The sequence below is a fragment of the Rhincodon typus genome, chromosome 3 (genome assembly GCF_021869965.1).
Source record: "Rhincodon typus isolate 14 chromosome 3, sRhiTyp1.1, whole genome shotgun sequence".
NCBI lineage: Eukaryota > Metazoa > Chordata > Chondrichthyes > Orectolobiformes > Rhincodontidae > Rhincodon > Rhincodon typus.
In genome coordinates, this window is record NC_063334.1 from 27,841,018 (window position 1) to 27,859,140 (window position 18,123).

General features: G+C 39.2%; 1 protein-coding gene across 1 annotated transcript in view; it reads right to left on the reverse strand.

The window, feature by feature from the left end:
• Window positions 1–6: 6 nt before the first annotated feature.
• The window catches only part of LOC109913890 (abhydrolase domain containing 17B, depalmitoylase), a 53,858-nt gene continuing 35,741 nt past the window's right edge, over window positions 7–18,123 (reverse strand). The window contains exons 2-3 of the mRNA XM_020513456.2: window positions 5,738–5,917; window positions 7–2,239 (exon numbers count right to left, since the gene is read on the reverse strand). Of these exons, the coding sequence (XP_020369045.1) occupies window positions 2,020–2,239; window positions 5,738–5,917 (400 nt within the window). The 3' untranslated portion in view covers window positions 7–2,019. The remainder of the gene's footprint in view (window positions 2,240–5,737; window positions 5,918–18,123) is intronic.

The window sequence follows — 18,123 nt, forward strand, 5'->3', positions numbered from 1 at the left end:
TGTTTCATAGTCTTTAAAGACGGGTGCTCCAGCAGAGTTTAATATTTGGCTCCTGAAGTACTAAGCTTAGAATATAGCACTATTAGAACAAAGCATATTGCATCAACGCTGGCAATGCCTGCTTGCCATATCTTATTTGACACTGAATGTATAAATCGGACTTGTACAATTATTCCACAGGCAAGATACAACTGACTGCTAAATAGCACTTGGTCATGATATACAGAAATATGGGATTATACGTCAGCATAAAAATTCAAATACAAGAATTACAAGCATTTACACATTCACATTTAAAAAAAAGTCGCAATTCTGTAAGGCTACTTTGAGTTACATAGTGTTAAAGCCTGTCCCTTCCTTTTTAAAAAAAATCCTTTGCGTTCTCCATTTAAATGCATTCACTCCACATGGCCCTATAATGTTCAGAAAGCTTAACGTATGCAACACTGAAGGGGGGGGGGAAGGGGAAGCAGGGAATACACCTGAAAAGAATGCTGTATTACAGTGTGTTGGTTACTTTTTATTAAAACCATCCTCTAATTAGTGTCCAATTCAACATGATTTGGCATCCTTCTCCAGTCTTCCTTATCCTACCCTCAAAAAGATGGGGAGAAGATAAAACTACCTCATTACAAAAGGTTTTTGCAGCAAAATGAAAAAAAAATTCCTTCAAGTCATGGATGTTAAGTATGTTTTAACACGTATCTCCCTTGCATTTACATATAGTACATATGTGTAATCTGAAACCAGAGTTTATTCACATGATCAGCAAAACAAAATCAAAACCTGAGCGGCCACAAATTTGTTAAAATTGTGTGCAAAACAAACTGTATGTACAATTTTTCAGTTTAGCATCTCAGTAAATTCAGCACTTGAAATATATCCTCGTGCGTTGAAAATTTTAAGACCAGCTTTATCCGGAAAGCTGCTTGCAATATTTGATTGCATCAAATTTGCTAGGTGATATGAGCCTTGTGTAATGGGTAAATATTTCTTGTCCTTTCAACTCTGAAGCCGAGATTCTGAGCCCATGTCCACCAGCACCACCACCCCACTCCACAATACTTCCTGCTTACACTATCCTGCCAAGCACGTAACTGGAGCGTTATTGAATAATTCAGCAGCTACATGTCTCACGACTTGTATCGCATTAGATTTACATTACATATGTCTCTGTTGGAAATTCAAGTTATTTTATTGAATTGAAAAACCACAGCATGCACTATGGCTTTCATACATTAATATCTGGCCAGCTTCCTGCAACGGCTCAGATCAAATGTAAATTGTCTAGATTTTATTAATACATGTTTTTAAAGTATTTCAATTGTGTATTTTTTTGAAAATATTACTAAAATCCTGTTTAAGGATTTAAATTTATGCATGGATGCCTTGAAGAAGAATTTTATATTCCAAGCTGGAAGCTGGTTCTGACAAGTTACAATCGAAAACATCAACAGTTTAATTTGCAACACAGACTCTGCCAGACCTGCTGAAATTAATTTCCAACATTTTCTGTTCCTCAAATTCAGATTTCCAGTATTAGTAATATTTTTGCTCTACATGTAAATTGAAGTTGATTTACTAAGATGCATTCCAGATGGCCTATTCAATCCAATTCTGTTCCTTATTGATATGCAAATCAATTTGGCAATATACACAAATCAACAATGTGCACAATTATTGAAGGAATATTTTACACATTATTAATCTGAAATTTCTGAATAGAAGAATGGGGGAAATGTATTTCTTTTAGCGTCACCCTAAACCAATTTGACAAACTGACTACATGCTCCAGTTTTATATATATATTTTGTAAAAATACTGGCAATTATCGCTATTTTTATGTTTACAAACCTCTATAATCCTAAGGGCAGTTCTTCATTTTTGCAAAGCCCTTTGAGGCTTTTCTCAGTTAGACTACAGTTGCATATATGCTTTGACGATGAGAAATGGAAAGCAGTCATGATTTTTTTTAAAATAGCAAAACAAAAAAAAAGCCCCTGCATATTAAACTTTCATTTAAGAATTTGTCAGTTCTTGAGAAACAAACTGCTTCAGTCTTTCAAGGTACTGTCCATAGAGTTCCACATCATTGTGACCAGCTCCCTCTACCCACAGTGGTTCTACCGGCCTTTGACATTGCTCATACAACGCAAGCCCGTGTGAGAAGTCGATTACTTCATCTTCAGTCCCATGGATGACCAGCACTGGAGAGGCTATTTTCGAAATCTTGTCAATGCTGTCGGGAGAAATTAAAATTTAGATTCATTGAATGTCATGGTGAAGAAGTCAGTGGGTTTACTTTATTAGAAAGGCCAGTCAAGCTCAAAACTTTACATTTAACACTGTTACTATTTCTACTTTAGCACCCACTAATAATCCCTTAATTCAGCTATTCCTAGAGACCACCATTAAAACAGAATAGAAAGCTAATCAGGTTAACTTTGAGGTTTACTCAATATTAAACATTCAGTTCTTGCAACGTGAAATGCAGGATCATGCTTCAGTAGCGCTGAATAATAAATGCATTTTAAAAATCAGCATAATTCTATAAATGATGACATACAATTTAGTTTAAATGGTATACTGAATTTAAGAATCTAAAATCTATATTGTTACAATTACAAGATTGTTATATTTTGGGACTGTCTTTAAGATAAGAAGAACAGTCATATGGTATGTACCTGACAGCAAGCCAGGGTAGTTTGACTGTTAGAAGGCTAAAGGCAGCCTACAGAGTTTTACTGGGAAGAAAGGTACATAGAGGCTACTCTTGGAGAAATGCAAGTACAGTGTGCTAACAGTGGAACCAGTCTCCAAAGTCCCAAAAAAAGTGTCAGGGTGAAAACAGTTTTACTTCAAACTGTCCACCTAGTGAGAAGAAAGAGAGTTGGGTTTTCAAGAATAGCTAATCAACATCTCCACCTGGATACAAGGCCCATGTGATTTATATTGCCACAGAGATGGGTTTGAAAGACAGATCTCCGTGATGCACCTAAAAACACTCAGACACAGTTGAATTGTCCAGGTCTGAGGTGGCCTAAATTAAGACAGTATGGATGAATTTAGATGCTAAAAGTCTGTGGTTCACTGCATTGGAATGAGAACAAAAGCTCACACTTGGGATTGAAAGGACCCAATTGGCAGGGAGACAAAACAAGGCAAGACAAGACAATTTGACCAATCTTAGTGCGAGAAAGAAGTTGCCCAGGAACTTGGGGCGTGTCAGTTCTTGGGTTACACGTTTCCAGACAGGGAAAGAAAAAGATTAGAAGTAAATCCTTGGAAGCCAAGAATCATTTAGACTGATTATAGAAGAACTGAATGTTTACCTGAAGGACACTGTAAAATAAAGCCAGGCTGGTATTTTCTCATTTGTGTTAAAACCTCTGCTTTCTAGTTTAACAAACAACTTGCCTCAGAGTGATGTTTACAAATTCATGTTTTTAGTCTGTTTACTACGGTAAATATCTTAATATGCGACATCTCGTGTGATCCATGCAGCTATTAATTAATAGCTAAAATTTGTTTCTTTCAAGTTACTGATCTCTATGGGGATCCTAACAACATACCAAAACTGCATTTTGCATCTCTTACACCTGCAAATATGATCTTTATACATGGAACATATGAACCTCATCCACAGAATTCTGGACATCATGCTTAAGGAGGCAAAAAATCCAGAAGGTTTGAAGCAATTTGAAGCTGACATAATGATTTTTGGCAATAAATTCATAAACTCCCAAAATGTCAGATAAAACACAGGAAAACAACAATACTTAGTCAGACAGATAGTGCTCCAATGAGGAAGGAAGGATATCCTGAGTTATACAGTCTCGAGGTTACCTGAAAACTGATCATTACACTTGTGGATATTTCTACCAACAGGATAATACAATTGAGCCATAGATCAGTGGTTAATACTCTCAGCTTGGAATCAGAAGGTTGTTAGTACAAGTCCCACTTCAAGACCTTAGAACACATACACATTTAAAAAAGAAAATCCATGCTGGCATCCAGTGCAGTACTGATGGAGTGCTGCACTGTTAGGGGTTCATTGTAAATGACATACCATTTCATTATGCTGAAGCTACAGAAGGCTTACTAAATGTAGCACCACATTACTTGAACTGGACAAATGTAACAATAGAGTGAGTCATAGAGTTGCAACAGCATGGAAAGAGGCCCTTTGGCCCATGGTGCCTGTGCGGGTCATCAAACATCAATCTGTTCCAGCTCCATTTTCCAGGACTTAGCCCATAGCTTTGCATGTTATTTAGGTGAACATTTGAAATGCAATATCTTTTCTCTAAACCTCCTTCTCCTTATCTTGTAACTATGCCCTGATTAATGACTCCCTAAGAGGAAACATGCTCTTCAGGTACCCTATCCATTCAGTCAGAATGTTGTGCACGTCAATCAGATTTCCCTTCAGTCTTCTCTGCGCAAAAGGGAGACAATCCCAGCCTGATTTCTCATCATAGCTGAATTATTCCAGCTCAGGCAACATTCTGGTCAGTCTCTTTCAGCGCCCCCTCTACTGCAATCACATTCTTCCCACAGTGTGGTAACCAGAATTGCGCACTCCTTCAGTTGCGGTCTAACTATCATTGTATACAGCTCCATCCTAACATCCTTGCCCTTGTAATCAATGCCTTGACTAATGAAAGCATATATCCCATATACCTTCTTAATGACCTTATCTACCTGTCCTGTTGGCTGCAAGAATCTGTAGACATGCACACCAAGGTCCTTCTGATCCTCTATTTCCTAGGCCCCTATCATTGGATACTTAATATTGGGGAAATTGAAATCCTCAACAATTATTATCCTCTCATTTCCACATTTCTGAGATGTGCCTTTTTATATGTCTTTTTATCTCTAACTGTCTAGGAGATCTACATACACACAACAAAGTGAATGCATCTTTTTATTAATAAATTCTATCTTACGGTGTCATTTGAGGAGCTTTCTAAGCTATCATCCCTTCTTACTACAATAATTACTCCTTGACGAAAATTGTGACATCAGCTCCTTTTACATCCCACCCTGTAACTCACCTAAAGTTTCCATATCAAGCTGCCAATACCGTCCCTCCCTTGACCATGTCTCTTGATGTTCTGATGGGTTAATCAATGCCCTCATCTTATCTGCCTTGCTGCAATACTTCTCGCGTTATAATAAATACCATCCAGCCTTACTGTGCTCCCTTGTACCTCACTTTGATTATATTCAAAGAACCTTCTACTTGTAAGCATATGGCTTTAGGAGTGACCCAGAGATTAAAACCCTTGAGGTCCTGCTTTTTAATCTATCTAGTTCACCAAATTCTTGTTGCAGGATCTTATCTCTTTCTACCTTTGTCATTGGTCGCAATGTGAACTACAATCTGATTGTTTACTTCCCCCGCCCCCCCACCACTTCACAATGCCCTGCAGATATTCAGTGACATCCTTAACCCTGGCACCAAGGATACAGCACCCCATGGTGGTGTCACATCTGCGGCTGCAGAAATACCTGGTTATACCTCTCACATTTGAGACTCTTACCACTGTTGTTTTTCCTCTCTTTCTGCTGCCCCCTTATGCAGCAGGGCCATGGCCATTCCCCAGAGGAATCCGCACTCTCCCTACTTTCTAACACAAAATCTGAGGAACATATACGACAAAAGGTTTTAAACATTAACCTTGCTAGCAGTCAGTAATTATCTGTGAACACTAGAAGAAAAATGACTTACTTGGGGAATGCATCAAAGCAGTATGTCTTCTTGGTATCAGGAAAGGCAACACGCATACCAGACATCAAGGGAGAATGAAGCACAACTGCAGCACATTCATATCGAGCAGCCAGATCCACTGTAGGTACTGTGCCTATACTCTGACCATACAGGATCACATTCTCTGGACGAATCCCATACCTGTTGAATAGAGAGCAAAGCTGCTTTAAACAGGGATTTTGTTTTGATAGGGTTGGGTGGTGCAGTGGACAATAAATGCTGTCCCAGCCAGTGACACGTACTCTTCTCGAATGAATAAAATAAATTAACCATTTGAATAACTTTGTCATCAGTCTACTGTTTCCACCCCCCAGTCCAGGGAAGGATTTTTAAAACAAATTATGGTGGCAGGGCAGATAAAGAGAGGAATCAATGTGAGGTCAGAGCAGCAGGTTACCATTATTTCGACTAAAACATTGTCCCACTTTTCACATTTGACTGTAAAGTACAGCTGGAGTTAGATGCAAGCTAACAGCTCTCTTTGCATTACAACAGATCTTCTCCACACCCAAATTCTGTTTGCTTTGAATCCCTGAAGTAATGCAGAAAGTCATTTATCAGTATGGCCTGGATTCAAATTCAGTTCTCTGTGGAACACGGCCATGTAGCAAGTTGGAAGATTAATTTCACCACAGTGAGTTCTTAAATAACCATAATCTTTGTCCAATAAAAAGCACTATTGTTAAAGTTTCCCTTTCTTTGAGTAAAGCTTTATAGTAAAGGCTCCAAAAATAAATTAGTTGAGATGGCCTAATTTTTCTGCATAATTGAAAAGAAAATGTAATCTGCAGGGTATTGGATAATGCAGAAACTAATCACCATGCTGAAGTGCCTCCAAACACAAAGCACTTAGAAATTCATACAAGTAATACTAGATGTCTCCCGCAGAGAGGTGCCCCATTTATAGAAGTGCAGAAATTCACTGGCATCTGAATGGTAGGACCCCAAGTGACTGTATAAGCAATTCTCATATTTAAACCAGTTTAACCCTTGTAGCTTCCCAGCACAGAGCACCACTTGCCCTGTTAGATTACCCCACTTTATAGTATCATGTTGGGCAGCGTGGGAAGCTCCATTAGCATGCCATCAAGCCAATAACAGCACCTTGGCTATGGATTACCACTCACTTCAGCTGTCAAATTAATCAGAATGACCCATAACAGGCAACTTAGCGTCCCCTCAGCTCAAGCAACTTGTTACTCGCTATCAATTAAAGGAAGGCATAAGCCAGTTCATACATACTTAAAGAGGTGCAAGAGGCTATTCAGTCCACTGTGCAAGAGTATTGGAAAGATATATTAATAAAGAAAGATGGAGAAAATAAACTATGACAGCAAACTAGCAAGTAACACAAAAATAGACAGTAAGAGTTTCTTCAAAAGGAAGAGAGAGAGACAACAGTGAGCAATGGGCCCTTAGAGAACAAGGTTGGGGACAAAAACAATAGCAGTCAAGAAATGGCGGAGAAGTTGAACAAAATACTTGGCACCAGTCTACATGGTACAGGCTACAAATAGCATGCCACATATATTCAATAATGAAGTGGCTAAAGTGGAGAAGAAATAAACAATAACTATTCCTAGGGAACCTAATGGGGTTAAAGACCGATAAGTTTCCTGGACTTGCATGGAAGGATTTTGAAGAATGTAGCTACGGGGATGTTCGCTCCACTGGTAGTAATTTTCCAAGAATCTTGGATTCTGGAGAAGCCCCAGAGGATTAGTGAACTACTTATTCCAAAAAGGAGGGAAACAAAATAAGAAGTAACTAGAGGCCAGTTAGCTTTACACCTGTTGTTGGGAAGATATGAGAAAAGTAATAGTAGAGGGTTTAAAAAGACATATATAATCAAAGAAGAATTAGCATGGCTTCACGAAGGGGGAATCATGCCTGAAAAATTTATTATAGCTCCTGCAAAAGGTAACAAACTGGGTAGATAAAGGGAAACCAGTAAATGTATATATTTGCATTTCCAAAAGGCAAGATATTACAAGATATCACACTTAAGCCTGTTTAATATATAAGGGCACATATTGGGGTAGTATATTACCATGGATAGAGGATGGGCTGAGTAATGGAAGAAACAGAGCTGGGAGAAAGGAGGCATTTTCAGAATGGCAATTTGAAACTAATGAACTGCCACAAGAATCAGCACTGGAGCCACAATTATTTACAATTTATATTAATGACTTACATGACGGGAAGTGAATGTACTATCGCCAAGTTTGCAGGTGACAAAAATAGGTATGAAGGCAAGTAGTGGGGATGATATAAGGAGTCTAAAGAAAGATATAGACAGGTTAAGCAAGTGGGCAAAAACTTGGAATATAAAGTGGGAAAATGCAAGGTAATGCACTTTGGCAGGAAGAATACAGGAGACGAATATTGTTTAAAATGGGGAGAAACTGCAGAAAACTGCAGCACAGAGGGTTTTGGGGGGTTTTAGCGCCTGAATCACAAGCTAGCATCCAAGTTCCATGGGTAATACAGTGGCAAATGGAACATTGGGCTTTACTTCAAAGGGAATGGAGTACAAAAATAGGGAGGAGGTCTTGTTAATATTATACAAGGCACTAGTGAGACTACAGCTGGAATATACAAATAGTTCTGGTCCCTTATTTAAGGAGAGATATACAGGCACGAGAAGCAATCCAGGGAAGGTTCACTAGGTTAATCCAGGGAATCAAATATTAGGAGGGTGAGTTTATACTCATTGGACCTCAGAAGAATGAGGACGCCTTACTAAAACATAAAAGATTCTTAACGGACATGACAGGGTAGGTGCGGAGAAGTTCTTTCTCCGTATGGTACAGTCTAGAACCAAAGGGTATAAATCTCCAAGTAAGGAGATGTCCATTTAGGACAGAAATGAGGAGAAATCTTCTCTCTCAGATAATGGTAAATCCGTGGAACTCTTTACTGCAGAAGGCTGTCAAGACTAAATTGAACAGTACAATCAAAACTAAAATAGACAGATTTTTAAATCAGTAAAGAAATTAAGGGTTATGGGAAAGGCAAGATAATGGAGTTGAAGATTATTGGATTATCAATAATACTGAATGGCAGACCCAATGGGCCAAATGGCCTACTTCTGCTCCTACATCTTGTGGCAGAAAGAGAAGCTGTGCTTCGACCCACAACTCTGTTTTTGTCTGTAGCCATCAAATTCCTCACCTTCCTCATCTGTCATAATCCTTTTTGAAAAATTATTCATGGAACCAGTTTCCACCAGATTTTCAGGAACAGTGTTCCAGATCCTAACAACTTTCATCGGAAAAGAATGTTTCGTCAGTCATGTGCCTTAATCTTTGGGATATTTCTAATTCTCAGTGTTGCTCTCTTCTACTGTCCAATGTCAAAATCTTGCAAATCCTCTCCAAAAGGCATGAGTTAACCATGCAGCATGAAGATTTTGCAGCTTAGAAAATAGGTACAGGAGTACGATATTCACCCATCAAGCTGCTTTGCTATTCTGGATCATAACTGATCATCTGCTTAAAGCCATTTTTTTCTGCATTATCTCCACATCCCTTAGTGTCAGTCTCCAGAAACCTATTGGTTTCTGCCTTGAACCTGCTCAATGATTGAATTTCCACAGCCCTCCAGGGCAGAGATGTCCAAAGGCTCACCACCCTCTGAGTGAAGAAGCTTCCCATCTCGATCTTCAATAGCCTGCCCCTTATCCTCACAGTATGCCTCCTGGTTCTAGGGTCACCAGCCAGGGAAAACAGGTCATCTATATCCACCCAATCTTGCCCTACGATTGATCCTGGATCTGTTAGAGTGCAACTTGTCCATTTTGTACATGTGCCCCTTTCCCCGGAAGCAGTCCCAATACCCCAGGGATAGTGTACTACCATCCCTGTACCAACTTTTGAAATCTGCTGTTTCTTAATATTTACAGAAACTCTGAAGAACTTCACAACGTTTTAGAACCATATCATTAGTTCTGACACTGCTCCCCTTCCATTCACAGGACAATTTGCACCATGGTCCTCTAAACCATTTAAAATGTACACATTTGTTTTGGTGTAGCTAACATGGATTAATTTATTAAATCCTGGATTATAATGTAAAGTAGAACAATGAACTGTGGATGCTGGAAATCTGAAACAAAAATTGCTGCACAAAATCAGCAGGTCTGACAGCATCTATGGAGTGAAAGCAGAGTCACTGGACCCAAAACATTAACTCTGCCTTCTTTCCGTAGACACTGCCAGACCTGGAACATGCGTGATTGATTCCAACCACACGAAAGCGCATTAAAAACTTGCACTTGCCATATCCAGAGGTACTATTTTTTGTGTTGCTTTGTTATACCTGAATGCTTTTTCTTTAAAAGAGGACGGCTCCTTCTTCACTTGCCTCTGGTGATATACACTCATGTCTTTACATCAATAATCAAGTCAAAACCTATAATGATTGAGCTAAACAGCAAGCTGGCCTCAAGCTTTAGTTGCCCTAGATTTGCTTTGTGCAAGTAATTCACAAGCTCAAAAACATACATTGGGGAACAAGTTCTCACAAGGAGGTATGATGTCTCAGATTTTTATTAAAATTCACATTTGGAATTTGAGAGTTACAGGAAATGTAGCATTTATTACCCATGCCTTGACCCAAAAATGGCAAGCTTCTTAAACTGCTTAAAGGTTGGAGAGACTGGGCTTGAAGTGACTTAAATGAAGTATAAAAGATCCTGAATGGCTATGTTAAGCCGGATGTGGGAAGGATGTTTCCTCTTGTGACTGAGTCCAGAACTAGGAGTCACTGTTTAAAAATTAGGGATTTCCTTTTCTTTTCTCAGACGATTACGCAAATTTGGAACACTGCTTCAGAAGATGTTGGAGGCAAGATCTTAAATATTTTGAAGAGGTAGACAGGTTATCAGGCAAGGGAATCAAAAGGTTATTGGAATAAATGGGAATATAGGATTAAAAACAAACAGATCAGCCACATTGATCTTATTGAATGGCAAAGCAGGTTTGAGGGCCTGAATGGACCACTTCTGATCCGAGTTCGTATGTTCATATGCATGTTTGCTGTCATTCAGACAGTGAAGGTATTTCTAAGTATTGTTGCATAGCATGTACAGTAGAAATCAGGCCACTGGACTCAACAGATCTTTTCTGCTCTTTACGCTCCACAAATGTCTCCTCCTTTTCCTCTTCACCTCATTCTATCAGCATGATCCTCTTTTCTCCTCGTTCATCTAGTTTCCCCTCTTCTTTGATCTTTTAGAAAGCATAACTTGCACATAATTCACATCTCCAACCCCAAAGCTAAAGTTTTGCTTTGTAAGAAGACAGCAAGTTAACATATGAACACCACTCATTTTATAAATAAGTTCCCTAATTCCCAGGTTGACTTTAACACTGAAAACAATGTCAGTAGTTTCCAGTAAAGCAACATCCTCAAATATTTAAAGAACTTAATAAAACTTAATGATAAGCAAGACCATAAACTTGGACATGAACAATGTTAAGACTCAGTAAACCAGTGTGGACTATAAATACAGCTTCCCCTATAAACCAATTCACAAAGTATTAAATCAAGTCTTTTTCGGAGTTAAAAATTGACTTTGAATTAAGAGGGGTATTGTGCTCAATAAAGAATGTACACATGCACAGTGTGATCACACTACTTCCTAGTTATCTTTCTGTCAAATTTAAACAAAAAAATACCGAGGGCAATTTAAAAATATTTGTCCAGAATAAAATAGCCCAAATATAACTGGATGGTGCCTACATTGGAGCAAAACTACAAGATAACAGCAGTCAATTCTAAAAATATATGGTTAATCCATTTCTCACAGCTATTTCTTTCAAACAAAAGATTATGTTTGAAAGCTGAACTCAGTGGCCCTGATAAAGGGAATAGAAGATTAATTACTGGCTGAACATTTCAAGGCCATCACATCTGGTGCATCCCTGAAGTAGGAAATCTGACTTTTCTGCAGTTTCCTTGCAGTGGGAACCAATTGATGGATTCCAACTGAAACTGTAGATTATGCATTCAAACTGGCCATGGAAATTTCAGAATTAAACCTCCTTTCACTCTTCATGTAAGAAAACCTTGGTACCTCACAATAAAGCAGTTTTATCCAAGGCATCATATGGAATTCTTCCCATGCCATATTATACAATTAATTGACAATTCCAGTTTGATAAACTGAAAATAGAACTTGCACAGAAAATCAAAAGGTTAACAATACGTCTCTTTCTTATCAAACCAGTTCCCTGAATAATAATTTCCCCACTTATTGCAAACGTTAAAGGAGTGTATTGAGACACAGAACCCTAGATCAATGTTCCCAACCACTATTTAGTGAGTGCATACTACTGCAACATGTTATCAGTGTTAATACATCGTAACTGTGACAAATATTTCAGAGTTATTAGCAATTATTCTCACTCCCCTGGTCTTTTCCCCCATAGCCTTACAAATCTTTCTCCTTTCAGAGTATTTATCTAACTCCCTTTTGAAAAAGATTTTTTAAAAAAGAATTGATTCGCTTCCATCTCCCTTGAGGCGACACATTCCAGATCGTAAGAAGTTGCTGTGTTAGAAAATATTTCCTCATATCACCTCTGGTTCTTCTGCCAGCCACCTAAAACGATTACCTACCTTCTTGCCTCAGAAAACAATTTCTCTGACAAAAACCAAAACAGTTTCTCGGCCCGTCATGACTTTGAACACCACTGGCAACTTTCCCCTGCTTTCAGGGAGTAATGCCAGCCACCAAGGGTTTGATGGAATAGATAGAGAAGAGTCTATCGAATGGTACAAGGCTTAGGGACACAGACTTAAGAATTCCAACAGTGCAGTAAAAGGTCATTCAGCCCATCAAGTCTGCACTGGCCCTCCGAGGAACATCCAACCCAGACCCACACCCTCATTCCCTCCCTGTAACCCAACGCGGTGTTTTTGATATGGTTAAGCCACTCAACCTGCATATCCCTGGACACTACGGGGTAATTTTTAGCATGACTAATCCACTCAACATGCACACCTTTGGACTGTGGGAGGAAACCAGAGTACCTGGAGGAAACCCACGAAGGCATGGGAAGAACATGCAAGCTCCATACAATCACTAAAGGCTGGAATTGAACCCAGGTCCCTGGTGCTGTGAGGTAGCAGTGCTAACCAACTGCCATCACGTCACCCTCAAGAGATGCAGAGAGGGATATAGAAGAATATAATGCAGCAAGTGATAATTATCTGAAATACTCTGCCTATAAAAAGTGGTAGAAGCAGAGATGGTTAACAATTTCAAACTAAAATTGTGTGAACAAGGCAATTAAATTTATATTGCTACAAAGATAGAGCAGGAAGAATAATTCCTTAAGATATGTGATACTTTGAAATGCGCCTTGCCCAAGTCACCAGAAGCATTTTCAACACTGACTTAATGGACCTTGAATGAAGCTGGGTTTTGGCCTCAGCTGCCAAAGTGCACTAATCTTATTTTCAGAAGCTGAATGCACATGTTCAGCAGCTAAAGGATGCCAAGTAGGCATTAGAATGTAGTCGGAGGTATTGGCACAATCCACATTCTGCCACATTTCAGTGAATCTTACTGTATGCTACATTGGCCTTATCCACTCCTGGACTTTGATGAACTGGCTAGTATTTTGAAATAATCCATGAATACAGCAGCAAGTGGACAGGCAGAGTTGGATCAGAGTCCTCAACAGCTCCTGCAATAAGAATTATTGTCAAAATAATAAAAGGTTCAAATGATCTCATAATGTATTGCACTGGAACAGCAATGAGTGCTCCATCCACTGTATGTGTCGACTTTTCACAAACTTGTGAACCCAATTAGCAATATAAAGCAATATTTTATATCTGTAAAAATCAATAATTCAACTACTAAAACACCACTTGAAAATTTTAAAAGGATAGGCAAGTTTGATGAATCATAAGGCATTCCCTGCTAGCATATGTGCAGGTGACTGACCCGCTATAGTAGGGTAGGCAATTGAGGCTAGCAGGATTACAGACTCCTCATACGCTCCAGGTTTCTCTTCACATTATCAATCACATGGTGCAGACACTCAAATGGAGTGTGTTCTAGGTCCCATAACAAATTACTTTAGTTTAATTTTTGTCTGATATGTTCCATAAAACCAGATTGTCAACTGCACCAAAGAAATAGAGTCAACCAATGGTTAGTATAATGTTTTCAATGTTTGGGGTATCCAGATATTTCTTCCACTATTGATTTGAGACAACCAGACAACTTGCGAACATGGAAATTTATTCCTTTTCATAACGATAACTCAAAGACAAAAAACATGAATTGTGAAACTTATACTGTAGTAAATATATCTGATGTAGAATCATGATCTGAAATTAGTGGCATTAATTCCTCAAGGACGAGATTCAGGCTAAAGGTTTGGATGTACTGGAAACGACAAACTCACGTGATGCAGTTACCCTGTGCACGAAAAAAAAATTAGTGACACACAAATTTGTGGCCTGCTATTTCATATTAGTGCTGTACTGCTATATCTAAACAAGAAAGGAGGCATTTTAAGGCCAGTACCTGCCAAGCAAAGTCCATTTTGCGTATGTACACCCACAATACCATCAGAGAGAGCTCCAGTATTTTGACTTAGTGACACTGAAGGAATGGCAATGTATTCCCAAGTCAGGATGCTGACTGTTTTGGAAGGAAACTTGGAGGTACAACAGCTCCATTCCATGCACTTGTCCTTCCAAATGGTAGTGGTTATGGGCTTAGGTGGTGTAAAGGAACCTGGTGAATTTCTGCTAGTGCACTTTGCAGATAGAACACCCTGGTTCAAGAGGGCTTCTTCATGCTGGATGATGTCAACGTTCAAGTATTGTTGCAGCTGCACTATCTAGCCAGATGGGGAGTATTCCATTACTTATGACCAGCTTTCCCTTTAATTTTCTTATCAGTTGTGTGGCCTTCAAGGTCTGTGCTCAGCAGCAGCTTCAGGAATCAGGAACCAACGGTGCAATGGGATTGCCAACGCCAATCACTTTGTGGGGAACATCGGAGCAGCTCCACATGCTTGCAGCTGTGCAGCTTAGAGGGAATGATCTAAGACTTGTGCCTTGTATATTGTGGACAAGATGGGAGAGTCAGGTGGGGAGTTATTCATCTCTGATCTGGACTTGTAACCATAGTACTTACAATAACTAGTCCAGTTCAATATTAACCCCACAAAGGTTGATTCTGGAGACTTCAGTGATGTTAATGCCATTGAATGCAATGGCGTATGGCCAAATTATCTCTTGTGGGAGATAATCATAGCCTGGCACTCGTGTTGCATATGTTACTTATTTCTCCTCAGTCCCAATCTCGATATTGTCCAAGTTTTGCTAGATTTAGACTTGGACTGCTTCAGTTTCACAGGAGTTTTGAACAGTGCTGAACATGCAGTCATCAGTGAACACCCCCAGTTCTGAATTTCCAATGGAGACAGGCCATTGATTAAGCAGCATAAGATTTTGGGCCAAGGAGTCTACCCTGAGGAACACCAGAGATGCCCTGGAGCCAACGTGACTGATCAACAACGATCTTCCTTTGTGCCAGGTATGACTCCAACTAATGGAATATTTTTTTCCCCTGATTCCCATTGACTCCAGCTTTGCTAGAGCTCCTTGACATCACACTCAAGTGTACCCTTGATATAAAGGGCAGTCACTCTCATCTCACCTCTGGAATTCAGTTCTGATGAGGTCAGGAGCTAAGTGGAATCAGTGAGCAGGTTATTCTTCAGCAAGTGTTTGTTGATAACACTGTTGATGAGACAGTTCATCACTTCGCTGATTGTGTGTGCGTGTGTACAGGACATATTTACGCAATTTTCCACATTGTTGGGTCAATGCCAGTATTGTAGCTGTACTAGAACATGTTGGCTAGGGGATTATCAAGTTCTCGAGCAAAGTCTTCAGTCCTATTGCTGGAATGTTGTCACAGCCTTTGCAGTATCCAGTGCCTTCTACAATTCGTTAATATCACATGGAGTGAATCGAATTGGCTACAAACCATCTGTAATGCTGGGGATCTCTGGAGGAGGCCAAAATGGAGCATCCACTTGGTCCTTCTGGTTGAAGATTACTACATATGCTTCAGCCTTTTGCACTGGTGTGTTGGGTTCCCCCATAATTGAGGATGTTGTTATTTGTGGAGTCTTCTCCTCCAATGAATTGTTGAATTGACCACTACCTTTCAAGACTAGGTGTAGCAGGGCTGCAGAGCTTCGATATGATCAGTTGGTTGTGAAATCACTCCGCAGATTCACACCTCATTTTTAGGTATGTCTGGTGCTGCTCCTGAAGCCTTCCTGCATTATCATTGAACCTAAGTTAAACTTGTGGCTTGACGCTAATGGTAGAGTGGATATGCCACACTACAAGATTACAGATTGCACTGGAGTACAGTACTGCTGTTGATGGTCCACGGTGCCACAGGGATGCCCAGTCTTAAGTTGGTAGATCTGCTTGAAGTCTATCCCATTCAAATGTGTGATAATGTCATGCAACATGAAGAAAGGTATTTCTTAATGTGAAGACGGGACTGCAACTCCACAAGGCCTGTATGGTGGTCAGTCTTACCAATACTACCATATGCAGATAAAAATGGTGGCAGGTAGATTGGTGAGAATGAGGTCAAGTATGTCTTTTCCTCGTTGGTTCCCTCACCATCTGCTGCATACCCAATCAATTCTATCTTCAATGTGGTTCTACTAAGCCACTCTTAGTGATGGACATCATGGAGGTTTAGTCACATGCAGACCACAAGATAAGGGTAGCAATTTCCTGCCCTAAATTAGTGACCAGATGGATTTTTACAGCAAATCAACAATAGTTTCATGGTCATCATTAAACTTTTAATTCCAGATTTGTATTTAATTCAAATTCCACCATCTGCCACAGTGGGATTTGAATTCAGGTCCTCAGAAATTACCTGGGTCTCTGACTACTAGTCCATCAATCATGTGACTAGGCCATTGCCTCCCCTAACTTCTTCTGGTGTGTTTAATAAGTAACGAATGGGCAAGTCAAAGATCATGCTGGTGAAGTGAGTTAAATGGCAAGTCTATCAACCACTTTATCCCTATCCAATTCCACTGTGATTTGATCCCTTACCTCTCTCCCTGCCTTTTTCCTCACTTTTGGTGGTATTGCATTACCTTGATTGGGCTTGGTACATAAATTCATTAAATGGATACATGGATGATTTAGTGTTGGTGAATAATAGATGAAAAGTACCACAGGCAATTTGAGATGGAGATAAAGAAAACAAAACAACCAATTTCTGTTATAACATAGCCTGGGAAAAAGCTGGGCAACTTGGACCACAACTTCCAAGCTTCTTAATTTAAATGCGCACATGCAGATTCCAGAAGTTGTGGCCTGGTTTACCACAAAATTAGCAAGCACTGAGTCTCAGAATTACTAACTACCAAATGCAAAATTCGGACCTCATTTGTTATAGGTTCTGACATACCCAATCGCAACATTTCTCATGAAGGTGAAAAAGGTCCAAAAGTGGGAAATAACTGGATGCAGAGCATCAATTTAAAAGTTAAAAATTTGTTTTGATCTTAATTCATTCTGCATTTAACAGTCACATTTCTCATTTTAATTTGTAAATATGACACAAGGTATTTCCACGAAGGATTAAAATCAGGGATGCTCAGAAGGTCAAAATTGGAGGAAAGAGATAAACTAGAGGCAGCAATTACAGACATTGGGAAAGCATTACTCAAGTGCAGGTCAGCACGTGCGAGAATGGTGGGTGAACATGACTTGGTATGAGTAACAAGAACAGCATTTTAGATTACTCAAGTTTGAAGTAAATGCAGATTTCTGGTTTAGTATCCAGGCAAGTTCAAATTACAGCAGCCAATAATTAGGACCAAAATAGAGTGTTAAATACAGACTTTTAAACAGCTGTCTCATTAGCTTTGGCCTATTTAGCCTGTTTTAACACCTTGGCCAAAACTCCCCTCAGATAATTGGTTTGTGAGCCATTTGAAAATAAGAAACATTTTTCCCAAAGTTATTTAAAATAACCACGCTGTATGACTCTGATTCCAATGGAAAGAGATTTTGTGAACAATTTACTGTAAAATACGCATACAAAAATTTTTGGAATGTACTGTTGATAAGACAGAACAACGTGCCAACAAGTTGTATCAAGTATTGGTCTGAAGAGTCTGCTTTTGTGCTGTATAACTATATAATTAAGTAAATAACTACAACTGAAATGAATCTAAAACAAGAAAAATATATATAACAATAATGAATTAAGACTATCTTGACCAATAATCCATTTCCCACTCTGCTGCCACCTTCATACAAAA